Here is a 17,465-nt window from a genome sequence, read left to right on the forward strand (position 1 = left end):
CTTACATTATGCATTTAAAAAATTCTTATTTCAGAGTTAAAACATAAAAAAAATATAATGGCATTGAAACGTGGAGCTTTAATTGTGTTTGAAGGATGTGATAGGTCGGGCAAAACAACTCAAATTAAAAGACTCGTGGATAGATTGAATGCAGAAGGCAGCAAAACAAAGTATGTATTGACTTTTTACACATTTATTTCAGTCGATTTAAATTGTTATGTTCATTAACTTAAGTCACTCTTAAAGATAGTCTAAAATCTGACCAGGATCTAAACGAGGAGTCTGAGATAAATTATCTAAAAATAGATTACTTTAGAGATCTTACGGATTACACAAAATCACACATGCTTCTATAGTAGGTATGATTCTTGTAAATCAAACTTCTTATACTTGAAAATACCTATTTATTGCACAGTTCTGTGAATTTTTTGTCTGAAATAAGCAAAAGCAAATACCTATCGAAAGCATTGCCCTTAGTAATGGTATATAAACCGGGGGACTGCCATTTACACATCCAGCAAATTTACAGTGGATGAATTTTCGCCAGTGTAATGGATGTATTTATAGCAAACTGAATTTTGACTGTATAAATGGCAATAAAAATCGATTCTCCTCACAAACTTACATCTAACATATTATTTACACTGCACTGTCTAGAATACATTAATACTGGCATTTATACATCCATAAAAATAAATGACAATATAATCGATTCTCCTGACAAACTTACATCTAACATATTATTTATACTGTCAACAATACAGTCAACACTGGCATTTATACATCCATATTCCATATAAATAAACCATCCATTAACTATAACATGACTTTAGAATGATGAGGTTTCCAGAACGTGACACAGGTATTGGTCAGCTGATCAACTCGTACCTGTCATGCGCAAAAGAAATGGACGACCATGTGGTTCACCTTCTCTTCTCTGCAAACAGGTGCCAATGGTTGTTGCTTTGTTAAAAACTAGCGGCTGCATTCCTAGCTTCTAGTGGCTCTAGATTCGAAGGAAAGGGCAGAAAAATAGCTTAAAACCATACCTACTAAGACTTATTTATAAAAATGAAACTTTATATAATAGGATTTAAAACATGATTTAATGTACCTACCGTAAAAACTAAAGAGTTGAACAAGTTTAGATACTTAGCGTAAAGGCCGTTTTATTGAACCAAGGATGAAAACATCCATAAAAGCGAAGCACCAGTAGGACCAACGAAGATTAACACTTGTAGAGTGTCAGAACTGAAAAATCTGAATATATGTGAACAAAACAAAATTTTTAGTTAATTTGGTTAAAAACTGCTTAAATACAGGATAATCTTTAAGGACTTACTAACACTTAGTTTTAGGACTTGATTATGGAGAAGCTTCGCCTATAACATTGTACTTTGTTGTCCCAGGAATCTTATTTCAAATATCAGAAAAATCCGATGATTTTATCACATAAAAATTTTATGTTAAAAAAGTTAAAAATCAACATGTTTAAAATGGATGTACGGACATTCTGGTAACGATTATAGAGTTGCTCCGCTTTCTAAATCGTAGGTACCTAACTGCTACAGAAATCATAATGCAAAGTTTGAAATCGATAGGACAATTCTAACATGCCTAAAGTACCGAAAAAAGCTATCCGTCACGGACGGACGTACCCTTATTTTAGAAATGCTCCGCTTTTTAAAATCTGAATCAATGATAAATAACCTAAGCAAATTAAATTACTACTTTATATCATAGCAAAACTCAGATAGGTAGTTAAAATTAAGCATAAATAATATATATATTTTAAGATGGGAGTTAGTAAAAGACATCAGTTGTAGCCTGGAAGCTGGAACCAATGTTATCATTGACAGATATGCTTTCAGTGGAGTCGCTTTTTCAGCTGCTAAGGTTCCTTAATTTCTTTCCTTTAAAGGGAGGGGGCGGTTGTGACACTTTTTGAAACCAAAACTGAAGGAATTCAACTTAAAAAAAGAGTTACAGCACTGAAATTATGAATTACATTCGCTTTAAAGAGGTACAATGTGGAACTGTGAAGAAAAACTGGTGAAACCGCCGCTTCCGCCGTTGCCCGTCAAAAAATAATTCGGCGATAGCGGCGGTTCTGCCGCCGTTTCTTCACAGTTCCACATTGTTCCTCTTTAAAGCAACTGCCATAACAAATTTCAGTGCTGTAACTCTATTTTTAGTTGAGTTCCTTTGACTTTTAGTTTTGGTTTCAAAAAGTGTCACAACCGCCTCCCCCTTTGGTTAATTATCTTATTAACTTTTATGTTTTTCTATTTACAGCTGCTATGTCAGGCGTCGTCATAAATAGTATGAATTAATGAAATGACTTAGCGCATGAACAGGCGTTCTAGATAAATGGATGTAGAATATACGTGGACTGGATATTATGACAATTTAGGTTGCAATTTCTCCTCGCTTTTATTGGTCGGGACGTTTATCCAATCCAGTAGAAGAGGAGGGGATGGGGTAAAGGAGAGGGATTGGGTAAATCGTTATTTTAGCCCACTACAGAGTTCACTTTATTAAAAATAAAAATCTGGTGTAAGATCTAAGAAATACTATATCCATTATCACATTACCTTGTACACTGCACAGTTTAAACTTCTAGACAGTGTTCGTGCACATTCAAAGAATTGTTTTATTTGTTGCGGTAGTTAAGAGGTAGTCTTTATGAGAAATGGAAGTAATAATAAATTGTTTATTTTTGTTGGGTAATTGCCCATGCCTTTAATTCAAAGGTGTTCAAACATCTTTAACACAAGACACGTAGATATTAGATTCAAAAGTATATTGGTAATATTTTAGGAAAATATGGATCTGCATTGGTGTAAACAGCCGGATGTTGGACTTCCTAAACCTGATCTTGTCTGCTTTCTAGATGTATCCGAGGTTAATACCTAATCAATTCTGTTTAAGATATTTTGATTCATTCCAAAGTTTATGGTTTGTAGAAACTTGCATCGAACTGAAAGGCTTTCAGTATAATTTGAAATGAAATATGTAACATTTATTTTCTCACTTGTAATCTTTTTAATATTTTTTGTACCTACCTGTTTCAAAATTATTTTGACCAAAGAAAATGTTGTACACATTATATTTTTTAGGATGTAGCGAAAGCAAGAGCTGACTTTGGAGGTGAAAGGTATGAAAAAACTGAATTCCAATCAAAGGTAAACTTTTCCTTTTACAGCATTGTAATAAATTCAGGAAATAATATAATAATGACAAATAAAATGATCAAGCTTTGCTTTATTCACTCCGACTAATTGAGACTAATTGAAATGGAAATTAAAAGTAGCTAAAATTTAAATATATATTCATATATTAGAATAATGTATTTTCTCGTATTCATTCGAATCCGGTGGATAGGAACCGGTTCTCATCCATAAGAAAAAACTATGTCTAGCATCGTATTATATACAGTTTTCTATGAATATAGAAATGTACAATCATAAGATTAAAACCAGTTATTTTAGCCGGTGCCTCCGGCACCGCGGGGCTAAAAAAACTAGTTTTAATCTTATAATTGTACATTCTATATCCGCGGAAAGCCGTTTATAATACGATACGAGAAATAACTATTATTAAACTTAGGTATTATTTTTGACCAACAAATTGTAAAGATTTAAAAGGCAAACCTTCGCAATTGAAAAATTAGAGAAGATAACAATTTATCCTTTACTAGTTGCTGCGCTTCAAACTTTTGGGGAAGACTGACTTTATCTTATATATTGTTTTATCCCTGTGTAATAATGTCTTGGAGAATTGATTATGAAATTTCTATAGGTACGAAACAATTACAACTTGTTATCAGACAAATCCTGGAAATTTATAAATGCTGACAAAACTTTAGATGAAGTACATTCAGATATCTATGACGTCATCAATGAAGAGGTAAGTTTATATGCTTAGAGGGATTGATGCAACTTTTAATTTACATACATAATCAATTCTACTGATTAAAATATGGAAAAGAGAACAAGACAACATATGATATGAAATAGACGCGCAAAGCTATTAAAATGAATTTTCAAAGTTTCAATGCTGTATTTACAATTTTACATTGTTACTGTACTCTAAATGGTCACAAATGTTGAGTTCTTAATAATAGTCGAATTAAGTAGAAAAAAAAGAAGCAAAACCAAAAAGAGATAATTCACAGTTAGAGGCATACAAATATATTGAGTGATGGCAAGTTTTGTAGAACATGCTTTGCGGCTGCGCATTAAAAATAGAAAAATAGACATTAAAATTGTTAGGTATATTGTACATTTTTCTTTTTTTTGGCAAAAACTAATTTTTATTTAGATAAAGAAAGTGAAAGAACCTGTAGGAAAATTGTGGATGGAAGAATGTAATGGACATGCACACACAAATGAGAACTAGAAAAATTATATCGTTTTCTATGAAAGACTGAAAAGAAGTACCTAATACCTTACAAAGTGCCCCTAAACATAAATCCTCTATTGCAAAGGAGTTCTTTAGATAATATCAATCAAAAATATAATATACCAGTTTAAATATTTGAAATCTTCTTTGAAGAACTAATCATACAAATGCATTTTTATATTATTTTATTGGTCCAATTATAGTACCTATTCTTATAAAATTGTCCTCCAAAAAATGAAACGAATAAGATCTTAAAAATCTGGTGACTGTAGGTATAATGTTTTTAATTTTACATTGAGAATTTTATTACTTTTCTCAAATTAAGTACTTTTTTTATTTTTGTATGTACATTAAGTTGACAAATAGAAATATTTTTTTTATTGCCTAGCCAGCCATACATGTTATTTTTTACTAATATTTAAACAATCCTACCTTCTTTTTTTTAAAATTCTTAATGAAATGACTGATAAATTAAAATTACATTCTACATTATTTGATCTCAATCAACTAGAATAATTTTTAATAATAAAAAAAAAATTGATTTCTCAATTCTACATTTGTATTATTTTTATACATCAAGTTCATATTTTTATATTTTCAGACAAAATGAAAGAAGTGGATAAGAGTTTGGACATCCTGGTGTCGACCCATAGAGAAAATATTCAACATTGGAAGGTAAGTTGTAACTATTTGTCATTGAACTACTGAATTCGTCCCTAGTTACTAAGCTTAAAAGGTGGATTTCAAATATTTGAAATTTTTTTCTCTTTGATCAATGCCTGACTCAGTTGTTTTCTGAATCACAAACGAATTTATTATACCTAATTCGTATTTTTATTCATATTTTAGGTTAGGTTAATGAAAGATAAAAAAAATCCCCGAACAGATAGTACCCGTTAGTGAAAGGGTTAGAGCTCTCCGTAGGGGCTAGAAATATTATTTCTCTAAAACTAAAATTAAGGGTAAAGAAGATGGTTCGGGTTTAGTGGTTTCAAAGAGTTATTGGATGCACAAACACTCGGCTAGTAACAGTAATATAAAAACTTATAGGTAGCAATTTAGTTTTGTTACATTGGAGAGGGAAAAGGTGTTAAGCGTTAAAGTTACCTACTTGAATTTTTAGAATTTTACCTTATATTTTAAATTTAGATCCATTTTTTAGGCTACCGAAGGAGAAAACATGAAGTTGGTGGACACCTGGAAAAACCACATCCAACAGAGGCAACTCTTTTCAAGTCTTGACGTTTCTGAAACACAACTGAACGACCTTTACCCAGAAGCCAAAGAAAACCTGAGCCTCAAGTTAGAAAATAAGATTTCGGAGTTTCAAACCAAGCTCAATAATATAGTTGATACCATCGAGAAGCAAAAGAATGACGTTCTGGATATTTGTGAAAAATTTGATCGTCTGGCAGAGAGACTTGACAACGAAGCAATGATGGAAGATAAACTAGATCAGGTGTCTACTGCCTACATGCCTGAGTTTGTCTTCCTAGTTTCCAAGTTGTACATTCACCATTACAATTCTATGAAGGCGTATCTCGCTTCTCAGGGCAAGACTGGCAGCTTCGATATTGTTCCTAGTCTCGAGAAAATATTCAAAGATTATTATTTTATGTGATTTATTTTTATAATTCTTTCCAGATAATAAATATTCTAAAATGCCTTTAGAATGGTTGTTTGGCAGGCGTATGACGCCGGATGAAATGCTTAGGAAAAATCAGAGAGCTTTGAATAAGGTAAAAATAACAATAATCAAACGAATTTTTATATATTAGTATCAAAAAACATTCTGTATGAAAAATAAGGACGGCGTTTTTCAGCTAAGTCTTACCTGTGATCATGTGACACCAAAATCGAAAGTTGAAACTAATACTCTTACATATTTTTTTTAGTAAAAACCTGTAGTTTTAAAATTTAAACATTTTTAATTTTATTTCATTGTATTTAAATTGCAGGCTATGAGAGAATTGGATAGAGAAAGAGCAAAAATGGAACAACAAGAGAAGAAAATTATTGCAGATATTAAGAAAATGGCAAAACAAGGTATATACTATATTTTTTTGTTAATATACTGAACATTACCCCGTTCCGTTTTAGAAATTTTTTTTTTTTTATTTTTGCCCCCAGCCATAATATGGTTGATTTATGCAAAATAATGACCCATCCAAAATAGTTTTTCTGTAATGCAAAAATTGCGATGGTACAAGCACTGCAAAGATTTTAAAATTTGCAAAAAGACCTGTTTTTAAAGCTCTTGTACCATCTCAATTTAAAAGTTTTTACAAAATTTCAATTCTAGTGTGTCGATATAAACCTGAAATTTACCCAAAAAAATGGGGGCAGTCTCAATTATAACATATGAAGGACAAAGGTGCAGCAAATAATTTTCCAAAGTAAAAATTGCCAAATTGCATACACAAATAATAGTGTTGGGCCGGATTGGACGGATACAGATATCCGACTGATTTAAAATGCTGGATATCCGGTATTCAGGTTTATATTGGCACACTAGAATTGAAATTTTGTAAAAATCTTTAAAATTGAGATGGAACAAAAGCTTTAAAAACGGTCTTTTTGCAGATTTTAAAAAGTTTGTACCATCTCAATTTTAAAGATTTTCACAAAATTTTAATTCTAGTGTGTCAATATAAACCTGAATACCAGATATCCAGCATTTTGAATCAGTCGGATATCCGTATCCGTCCAATCCAGCTTAACCCTATTATTAATGTATGAAATTTGGCAATTTTTACTTTGGAAAATTACTTGCTGCACCTTTGTCCTTCATATGTTATAATTGAGACTGCCCCCATTTTTTTGGTAAATTCCAGGTTTATATTGACACACTAGAATTGAAATTTTGTAAAAATCTTTTCAATTGAGATGGTACAAGAGCTTTAAAAACAGGTCTTTTTGCAAATTTTAAAAACTTTGCAGTGCTTGTACCATCGCAATTTTTGCATTACAGAAAAACTATTTTGCATGGGTCATTATTTTGCATAAATCAACCATATTATGGCTGGGGGCAAAAATTTTAACAAAATTTTTCTAAAACGGGACGGGGTACTGAACATATTACATCGAGAAAAATGTGCTGTTTCACCGAAAATTTTATGTAACTTAAGTTTTGATTTTTTTTGCTTATAATCAAATCTTTTATACCTCTTTCTTCATTATGACTTTGCAATAGCAATATGTTCAAAATGTTTGATTTTTTAGTTCTAAATGACTTGAGTAATTCCTATCTTCTCTAGGTCAAATGGACGCTGTAAAGATCATGGCGAAGGATTTAGTACGGACAAGGAGATACATCAAGAAGTTTATGTTGATGAGAGCAAATATTCAGGCTGTGTCACTCAAAATTCAAACACTTAAATCACAAAATGCCATGGCACAAGCTATGAAGGTATAACACATTTTCATTTACAGATATTTAGTTTTGCACATTAAGTAATGCAGATTATTTGTTTCAAAATTCTCCAAAATTCACCGAAACTTATCGTAAAAATTTGAAATAGGGCAATTTCCTTCATAATTCAAATGGACCCCAAATAAATTATTTGAAAATTGTATTTTGATTCTTACTAAAGGTTAGGTTAGGTAAGGAAAGGTAAAAGAGCATCGCAGGGATAGTACCCCATAAATATTAGGCTAGAACACCGAGCCAAATATATACTTTTTTCTCTTTAAAGAAAATTTAAGGCCCTCTAAAAACTAGTCTTGTTTTAATACTTTTTTTTGTAGGGTGTGACAAGAGCCATGATGAACATGAACAGACAGATGAAGCTGCCTGAAATACAGAAAATTATGCAAGAGTTTGAGAAACAGTCAGAAATCATGGATATGAAGGAAGAAATGATGAATGACGTCATAGGTATGATTTAAAAAATCTATTAACTTGGACAGGAAACACGTTTGGTACTTCAAAAATTTGTAATCAAATAAAAACCAAAATCATATTTTTTATGTTGTCTATAGTGTCATGAGGGGACCAAAAAAACCGAGGATTATTTGACAAAAATATTCAAGTATTTTCTGCTTGAAATCAGATAGATAATTTATTTTCATTCTTACTCAGAATGTTACTCTTTTAAGTAAAAAGAGTAACATAATTATTTTCTATTATTCGGATAGAATTCGGACTTAATTGTCATTGATTAAGATGATGCTATGGGTGACGAGGAGGACGAGGAAGAAAGTGACGCTATTGTCACTCAAGTGCTTGATGAACTTGGTCTGCAGCTGGGTGATCAGCTCACAGATGTGCCTGCAACTGGCGGAACTCTGGCAGCGCCAGCTGGTAAGGGCAAGACTCCTGTTGCGGCGGGTGCGGATGTAAGTTTTTTTTAAACATAATTTAAATGATTTTGTGTTCAATTACCAATTGATATTTCAATGCTGTTAATTTATGGCTACGGTTCAATATGTTTTTTTCAAATAGGAGTTCTTGCTTGAATTAGATTTAAGAAACAATAGAATAAACATTCAGCATTATAAAATTAAACAAGGACAAACAAGTTTTAATTTTTCTGCGTGCATGGGTTAAAATTGTATTACCCTACTTGAGTTGAATTTTTTTTTCAAAGATGGTTGTCAATTTTGGTAAGAAAGGGGTATGACAACTTTACCCCCAAGGATGTTCTTGCATATGAAAATTATTCATAAAATAACCAGTGAACAGATTTTAATAGAAGGTGTTCCCTTTAGCAAATGTAAGGCTGGCATCGTCTTATTAAATCATGCAAGCATACATAAACAAACCCTAATAATAAAGTAGTGTGTTAAAGTAACCTAAATAATAATTATTAGGCTGACGCAGATGCTGACCTACAAGCTAGGCTGGATAACTTGAGAAGAGAATAATGAAAATAACTCAAAGTATTCAACAATATTATATTATTTTAAATATTTAACTGTCTGGGAAATAATGGCATCTAGAGAGAAACTATATTGCCTTGAAGTACATTATTTTTTGAAAGATAGGTAGATTTTATATTGTTCAATTTCCTTTTATAAAATATCAGACAATTATATGTTTTCTCTGGATGCTGCATTAAGTTAAATCTAATAAGATCGTCAATAAGTATTTTGGAACAATTTAAATAATGTTATTCTAGCTTCTTTGTTGTAATGGTTAATTGTAGAAAACTCGTAAATCAAGGTATCAAGAACATATAAAACCATCATAGACAGATAAAACTTTTTTTTAGTCTCGTTAGGTTAACAGGCTCCATTAAATCCCTTAAAAAATCCTTTTTAAGCCAATTTTGCATTTTATGGAAAGAAATGTTAAAATTACCCGTCAGCATTTACATTCGTTTCAATTGTACATAATTATTTTCGCCTTAAAATGATGTTTATCAGTTTTTATCAACAAATTAATTCGGGAAAAAATCATGAAACCTATGCGTTATTTCAGCTGTCGTTGGGTGTCAACACCTAGTAGAAATGACGACCTTTACAACTGTCCACCTAATATTTTAGAATTAACTTGCTTGTTGGTTATATCTCATTCCTGGCTATTTATACCTTGATTAAGGGTTTTCTCTGCAATAATCAACTCTCACCAAACAAAATATATTTTTTCATTCACATCTGTGATTAGACAATATTTATAAATATTTGCACTTAAACTTAATTATAGGTTTTGTAAAAGGACTTCGTAAACTGTTTGATTCTTGCAAAATTGTGCATTTTAAAATTGGATTTTGCTTTAATAATCAGGTTTATATTATTTCAACATTATAATTCATCGTTTTGTACTATTTAATAAACTATGCTTATGTAAATTGTATACCTAATAACAAATGATAAATAAAATTTATGATATATTTAAAAATATTTATTCTTTAGTAAAACATAAAATTATGAAAATCTGAACATAAATTTTCCGGCTTTAAATCCTTTTAATGTTGATTCTAGTGCTTGCTGATAATCCTGATTTCAATGATAATATTATCTATCCTTATTTAAAAGTAACAGGAACTCTGTCTGTGTGCTTGTCTGTACCAAAAAATCTTGCTAACCTATTATATGGTTCTCAATTACAGTGTAACTTCTAAGTTCTCATAGTTCATGGGTTTCTAACTATATAAGGCTGCCAACACCCCCCACCTCCCCTAGAAATTTTTTAAATCCTTGGTTTACACAGAAAATCTAAAGAGTTTTATTTGTTCACCCTAACATAAAAGTACCAATATGTCTACTTTCTGTGTGTGTAAAGGATCTCGTTAACCGTTGAAATGATGAAGTTCTCCCATACAGTGGAACTTTTCTTAGGACCAGACAAGATTTATAACTTTTTTAACTACAAGAGAAATCGTCCTTTGAAAAAACAAGTGCTGCAAAAAAATGTTTGAAAATTATATTATCATTGCCTGCAGTGTAATATTAATAAGTGGAGGAACCTGCAGTTCTCCATTGTGTACCATATCTGCCAGGTAAGAGATCATATCCAGCCTGGCTTGGCTCACACCTTGCTCCTTGTACCACCGGGACATCCAGAATCCTCGCACACTTATATCCTTAATTGACGCAGTAGGGTTAGGTTAAGATAGGCCGAATTATATAAAAATTCCAGGGTTAAGAGTTAGGGTTCCATTCCTTTAATAAATAAGTTGATGTTTAGTTAAGAGCAACCCTCGTCACTATCGTAATTGTTAACTAGCAGAGAAATAGTCGGGTTGTATAGCCTAAACCAAACTGTATCATACCTACTGGTTACATTAAAGATACCCACTACTTACGTTATTATTATGGGAATGCCTTGATCTACATATATTACCATGCACAGTTAGGACTTCGATATAAAGTTCGTGCAATCAAAACTATAAATCATAAATAAAAATTACTTTAAATATAAGATGTGAGTTGCCAACAGTGACAGGTTTCAAAGACATTCCTCCATATGTAACATGAACACCACCATCCGCCAGAGCCTTACACAGCTCTGTAGAGCTGGTCCCGCCCACACAGTTCAGGGCTAGACGTGGCCGGGGCAGCTCACGCCAGCTACGCCTCGCCTCCTCCTCAGTGAGCACATGTGTCGCGCCTAGCGAGGTCAGATAGGATTTAAGGGAATCTATGTCCTCACGGTTGCGAACTACATTGATGGTCTGAACTTTCTTTTTCTAAAAAAGAAATTGTCAATACAGCTTTCCAAACATTTTTCAAAGCGTAGTGTAGTTTTAAGGAAAGAAATATTAATTTAAAAACGTACAAAGACTATGAAAATTCAGTCACTTTTTTATTTTGTGATTATCGCTTTCATGAAAGCTCCCATTAAATTTATTTAAAAACGTATATAGTTAACCTTGGCTATTTGAATGGCCGCTAGACCTACAGCGCTGTTAGCTCCATTCTGGACAATCACGTCTCCTTCCTCAAATTAAATAAATTTATTAATATTTTATTGAAACTATGTTTATTTACTAAATGGGTAAACCTATTTATTCAGCAAAATATCTGAATATTTAGGACAAATGTCATACTAAGGCCAGAGAAAGGAAGTACTCCGTTAAGGTTTCTTTATCCAAATAAAATATGACTTAAAGTTCACACCAAAAATATTTCCTTTGGCTAATTCCTTTGAGAACACATTAGGTGCATTAATTGCCAAATGTACCACTTTTCTGCACTACCTCTCCGATTTTGTTAATACTCTATATTTTGGTCCGTTGGGTCATTCAAGGATGCTGGATGGCCAAAAAAAAGTTTCAGAGTCCCTGGATGTCTAGATATCTAGCTATCTATGAAGGTAGGTAACAAAAATGTAAAAAACACCCATTTTTTCACAATTTTAAAAATTAATTTTTTCATCAATCTTACATCCAATCTATACATTTTATACACCAAAATGATCGTTTATTCATGTAAAAAGCGCACAAAATGCTATTTTGGCCAAAACTCTAATTTTACAGGGTGTCCAACAAAAAGTGTATTTTGGATATCTAGCGTAATACCCAAAATACCTGTCCGAAAAAAATCATTTTTTTTGGCTTAAATCCTGTGTTTTATCTGTGTGCATATGTGGTATATAACGGTTCGGACCACCCGGGACTATAAGGTTGTCAAATTTCACTTTGGGACACCCTGTAAATGTGATTTTTGCGTCTGTAGAGCTAAAACTTGGTCCAAATTGGCTATTTTTTTCAAATTACTCTAATATGTGTCTTAGTATGTTTGGCCATAGTGTTTTCTGACCAGATCAATATTTTCATATTTTTTGGACACCCTGTATTTTCCAAAAAAGAGAAAAAAATTTTTTTGTTTTTTTTAAATTTTTTTTCTATTTTTAAGTTACTTAAAACTGTCATATAGATACAGATTTTGACTAATAACAATAATATTTGCCTATTTTACAAATTTTTACACTTTTGGGACACCCTGTGCATGTTTTTGAAAAATGATGGTTTTTGCCCATTTTTGGGGGGAAGGAGTCGTTTTAGGGCCATAGACAATTTTTCTACATTTTTGTAGAACTTTTCAAGACACATCAATTGTTATTAATGCAAAAACCGAACCGTTTTGCGGTTATTCACCGCCAAAGGCAGAATTTTTTACGTTTTTTGCCGTTCCCGAGGTTCTAATGGGCATTTGTGGTAAGAAGACGTTGATTTATCAAGATAACTGTGAAATACTTTTATTTAGGCATTTTAATTTACTAAATTTCATGTGAAGTAAATTTTTTTTGTATATCCAACCGATTTTTGTCAAAAGGAATTTCAAATGCACATGATTTATGTTTCTTTTATCACTTATGTTATAGCAATTATTTATGTTATATTCACTTCATTTTCTTGTTTTAACAATTGAAATCCATCTCGACGAAAAACGGTTAGCTGCACAAAAAATTTTACTTAATATGAAATTTAGTAAATTAAATACCTAAATAAAAGTATTTAAGAGGGATCTTGATAAATCAACGTTTTCTTACCACAAATGCCCATTACAACCTCCGGAACGGCAAAAACGTAAAAAAATTCCGCCTTTGGCAGTGAATAACAGCAAAACGGTTCGGTTTTTGCGGTTTTTGCATAAATAACAAATGATGTGTCTTAAAAAGTTCTACAAAAATGTAGAAAAATTGTCTATGGCCCTAAAACGACTCCTTCCCCCCAAAAATGGGCAAAAACCATCATTTTTCAAAAACATGCACAGGGTGTCCCAAAAGTGTAAAAATTTGTAAAATAGGCAAATATTATTGTTATTAGTCAAAATCTGTATCTATATGACAGTTTTAAGTAACTTAAAAATAGAAAAATTTAAAAAAAAAAAACAAAAAAAAATTTTCTCTTTTTTTGAAAATACAGGGTGTCCAAAAAATATGAAAATATTGATCTGGTCAGAAAACACTATGGCCAAACATACTAAGACACATATTAGAGTAATTTGAAAAAAATAGCCAATTTGGACCAAGTTTTAGCTCTACAGACGCAAAAATCACATTTACAGGGTGTCCCAAAGTGAAATTTGACAACCTTATAGTCCCGGGTGGTCCGAACCGTTATATACCACATATGCACACAGATAAAACACAGGATTTAAGCCAAAAAAAAATGATTTTTTTCGGACAGGTATTTTGGGTATTACGCTAGATATCCAAAATACACTTTTTGTTGGACACCCTGTAAAATTAGAGTTTTGGCCAAAATAGCATTATGTGCGCTTTTTACATGAATAAACGATCATTTTGGTGTATAAAATGTATAGATTGGATGTAAGATTAATGAAAAAATTAATTTTTAAAATTGTAAAAAATGGGTGTTTTTTACATTTTTGTTACCTACCTTCATATATAGCTAGATATCTAGACATCCAGGGACTCTGAAACTTTTTTTTGGCCATCCAGCATCCTTGAATGACCCAACGGACCAAAATATAGAGTATTAACAAAATCGGAGAGGTAGTGCAGAAAAGTGGTACATTTGGCAAATAATGCACCATTAACAAATAAAAAATAGTTTACCTGTAACTGAACAAAATCTTCCAACATTCTTAGTGCAGTGGCTGGGTTAATCATAAGAGTAGCTGCGCCCTCTACAGATATATCCTGGCGAACTTTTATCAACTCTGTCTCATGGAACACACAGTGAGAAGTCCAGGTGCCGGACATAGATCTTGCTGGCAGCACCCAGTCACCTGGCAGGTGATGTCCGCCACCTTCTGTTTCAAGAACTTGAGCAATCCCCTCACCTCCACCCACAGCTGGTAATATTGGTTTGATTGGATAGGAGCCCTAAAAAAATAATAGGTTAGATAATATTTTTAAAATAATATGCAAGCTGTAAAGTCTTTTTACATTCTGTCAACATGCAATTCTAATTACTTATGTCGACTACCTATATAAGAAATTAACTAAAAGTGGTCATGCCATTACTTAGATTATCTTACCAACTATTGATGTGTCGTGTTGACTTTACGGCTTAACATGAAATTGCCTTTGCTGTCTGATAAAATCGACATAACAACACTCTAGTCCACCCGTTTTCTAACCTGTATGGTATTAATATCTGCAGGATTTACAGGACTGGCCAGAAACTTTACCAATACTTCTCCCTTCTTCAAATCAAATGTTTTCTCCTCCTTAATATGCTTTATGACCTCAGTTGGAATCCCGTAGTTAGTGTATTCCAGCCTTTCTGTTGCATAACTAGATTGTGACCGTACAGGTTGCACGAAAATGTTTCTGTAAAATTTTGGAACAAATGTTCCTAACTTATGCATTGGTTTTATTATTATACCTGTCATCTGAAAAAATATAAAAATATTAAATATTATTCATGTTTCTGAAAATTATAGGCAAGGATGATCAGTATTTTTTTGCCCGTAACTTTTTCGCCAATCAAAATAATAGCTAAGTAAAAATATTGTAATGATGACAATTGCATTATATTGTTAAAAAATAATGAGGATTTTTGATTGGCAGAAAATGGTACCCAGAAGTCAAAATAGTATTATTAACTCCAACATTACTTTAAACTTATCCGTTTAACTGAATTTTTATAATTTTAATAGGATCACTTGTTTCATAATCACAATCAACGCAACTAAGTCCTTGATCAGACAATTCTTTAAGAAAATGCGCATAAGTTTTTTCATTTCTAATTGTGCTTGCTATAAAAGCTAGGCTGTCTAATTTTCTGTTTATTAAACTTTTTATTGTCTTAACAAGATCAGGAATAATTCTGGAATCAAAAACAATATCAGCTCCCAAGACAACATCTATATCAGCAAAATTGTCAGTTTGTGGCGTCTCTGCCTCCCAGTCCAGGGTTGCCAAGCTGTAGGAGGAGGTATCAGATGCCAGGTTGTGCTCCAGGTTTATCTCCAGGTTGGACAGCACCTTCGGATGACAATCAGTCAGGATATATTTGCTGGGAATCTTGGATTTCAGACAGAAGATTCCGGTAATTCCAGTTCCAGAACCTTTATTTAAAAATGGATTAAGATGAATGAAACTGATTTCAGCCAGAGAAAAATTATTTTTTTTAGAAAAGACAATGGCAGATAAATTGATGTCAGTCCCCAATGATAATACACGCTCTTTGTAGATTGAATTAGTTGTTAAACGTTTAGATACTTAATGAACCAACCATTTTAAAATTCAACAAAAGCCCCCAAAGTTGTCAAAGCCAACGAAAAAGTAAATGAAAATGTAAAACTTTTGGGAAAAGTGTAATAAACAGCCCAATGTACCCTCCCTGATTATACCACTAAACAAGTTAAATAATTTTAGTTACCTACCTAATTCTAAAATTTTCTTTTGTTTGAAATGTTGATTGTTTTGTGAGATATAATGAGATAGGTGTATACCAGCTGGCCAACTTGTCAACCCCGTTGTTCCATCACTGAAAATTTTTGTTTCAAAAATATCATGGTCAGTTTTAGTACTCAAAATCACATAAAAACTGAAAGATCGAAGGGATAAAGAATAATTTAATTATTTACCTTATTATTTGTTTTGTTTCAGCCAATGATACAACTTGGTCCTCGATAAAATAGGACTTAAAATATTTGTCAACCAGACTTTTGTCTGAATGTTCTAACTGTGGTTGAACAGCTTTGAGTTGAACTTCATGTAGAACATCATAAAGAGTTTCTTCAACTTCAGCGCCATTAGTCTCAAGGATCCGTAGCAAAGCTTTTATGAACTTTAAACAAAACTCTGGGTCCACAGGGTTTTCTGTATTTACTAAATAACAAAAAAAGGTTATTAAGACTTTATTACTTAAAATTTACAATAAAAGGAAAATACAGTTTTATTTAGGACCATTCAAAATATAAGTATAAATCTTTTATTGGTAGACGTTTTATTTAGAGTTTAAAAAAAGGAATCGACTCATAAACTCTAAACATTAATAACCCTTTTCTATAATTTAAAATTGACCTTTTAATTTTCCGAAAATAAATTTGGTAATTTTTTGGATATTTTGCCTAGATCCCATATCATATAAGCTAATTAGTGAATTTTCATGTATCAAAACCAAACAATATAATAACAGAAAATAACATCATACGACAACGTACTAAACCAAGACTTCCGTTGGTTGCATAACCTTTGCTTTAAAGTCATAGCCTTATTACAAGCTAACGCTTTTTCTGTTTAACTTATACTTTTGTCACACGTTTTATACAGCTAAGCGGATGTTTTATAATAGCATAAAAAAATTCTGATTATTTACCTTTACAAGAAATAGTTTTGTGTATAAGTTTGAGCTGATGTGACGCTGAATTATTATTTTTAATGAAATCTTTCATTTTATTTTGATCAATTTTCCACAGGAAAAAATCAGATACTATTTGGTCCATATTATTTTTTTATTCGTAATCTATTCAAATCTGAAAGCAAGAATGACAACAGTCATAAGTAGCGAAAAATCTCCAGAAAATTAAGGCATCATCTAAGATCTGATAATGAAATTTTAAGTCATATCCTCTATCCTTAATAGCAGTTGAGAAAATCACGTTTCCCTCAAAACGTTAGCGACAAACGGTCAGTCATATATTTAAAGTTTAAAAATCTCGGAAATTGATGTTCCGAATGGGTTGTACTTATC

At 31.9% G+C, this 17,465-nt stretch overlaps 5 protein-coding genes across 6 annotated transcripts; 3 read left to right on the forward strand and 2 right to left on the reverse strand.

The window, feature by feature from the left end:
- Positions 1-10: 10 nt before the first annotated feature.
- On the forward strand, positions 11-5,011 carry LOC145317103 (thymidylate kinase). The gene is made up of 7 exons (XM_080158007.1): positions 11-170; positions 834-947; positions 1,797-1,896; positions 2,821-2,904; positions 3,120-3,185; positions 3,802-3,909; positions 4,324-5,011. Exons 1-7 carry the CDS (start codon positions 58-60, stop codon positions 4,399-4,401), a joined length of 663 nt encoding a protein of 220 aa, XP_080014133.1. The 5' UTR covers positions 11-57; the 3' UTR covers positions 4,402-5,011.
- LOC145317104 (uncharacterized) lies at positions 4,951-6,056 on the forward strand. The gene is made up of 2 exons (XM_080158008.1): positions 4,951-5,079; positions 5,567-6,056. The coding sequence occupies exons 1-2, from the start codon at positions 5,011-5,013 to the stop codon at positions 6,023-6,025; spliced, it is 528 nt and encodes a 175-aa protein (XP_080014134.1). The 5' UTR covers positions 4,951-5,010; the 3' UTR covers positions 6,026-6,056.
- On the forward strand, positions 6,012-10,246 carry Vps2 (vacuolar protein sorting 2). Of its 2 annotated transcripts, XR_013878899.1 has the most exons (7): positions 6,012-6,143; positions 6,363-6,450; positions 7,662-7,813; positions 8,152-8,281; positions 8,570-8,742; positions 9,217-9,568; positions 9,947-10,246. XR_013878899.1 is itself a non-coding variant. In XM_080158006.1 (6 exons), exons 1-6 carry the CDS (start codon positions 6,066-6,068, stop codon positions 9,268-9,270), a joined length of 675 nt encoding a protein of 224 aa, XP_080014132.1. In that variant the 5' UTR covers positions 6,012-6,065; the 3' UTR covers positions 9,271-10,246. The 2 variants fall into 2 exon arrangements, 1 of the variants encoding a protein (XP_080014132.1); XM_080158006.1 differs by having other exon boundaries at positions 9,217-10,246.
- Positions 10,235-15,192, reverse strand: LOC145317100 (enoyl-[acyl-carrier-protein] reductase, mitochondrial-like). Its single transcript, XM_080158002.1, has 6 exons — positions 14,902-15,192; positions 14,375-14,644; positions 11,720-11,788; positions 11,259-11,537; positions 10,785-10,931; positions 10,235-10,344 (listed from the first exon to the last, which is right to left on the reverse strand). Exons 1-6 carry the CDS (start codon positions 15,154-15,156, stop codon positions 10,273-10,275), a joined length of 1,092 nt encoding a protein of 363 aa, XP_080014128.1. The 5' UTR covers positions 15,157-15,192; the 3' UTR covers positions 10,235-10,272.
- Positions 15,156-17,249, reverse strand: LOC145317101 (putative uncharacterized protein DDB_G0277003). Its single transcript, XM_080158003.1, has 4 exons — positions 17,091-17,249; positions 16,357-16,600; positions 16,153-16,256; positions 15,156-15,834 (listed from the first exon to the last, which is right to left on the reverse strand). The coding sequence occupies exons 1-4, from the start codon at positions 17,215-17,217 to the stop codon at positions 15,389-15,391; spliced, it is 921 nt and encodes a 306-aa protein (XP_080014129.1). The 5' UTR covers positions 17,218-17,249; the 3' UTR covers positions 15,156-15,388.
- Positions 17,250-17,465: the final 216 nt, after the last annotated feature.

This window comes from Acartia tonsa, chromosome 4 (genome assembly GCF_053477335.1).
Source record: "Acartia tonsa isolate MP-2025a chromosome 4, ASM5347733v1, whole genome shotgun sequence".
Lineage (NCBI taxonomy): Eukaryota > Metazoa > Arthropoda > Copepoda > Calanoida > Acartiidae > Acartia > Acartia tonsa.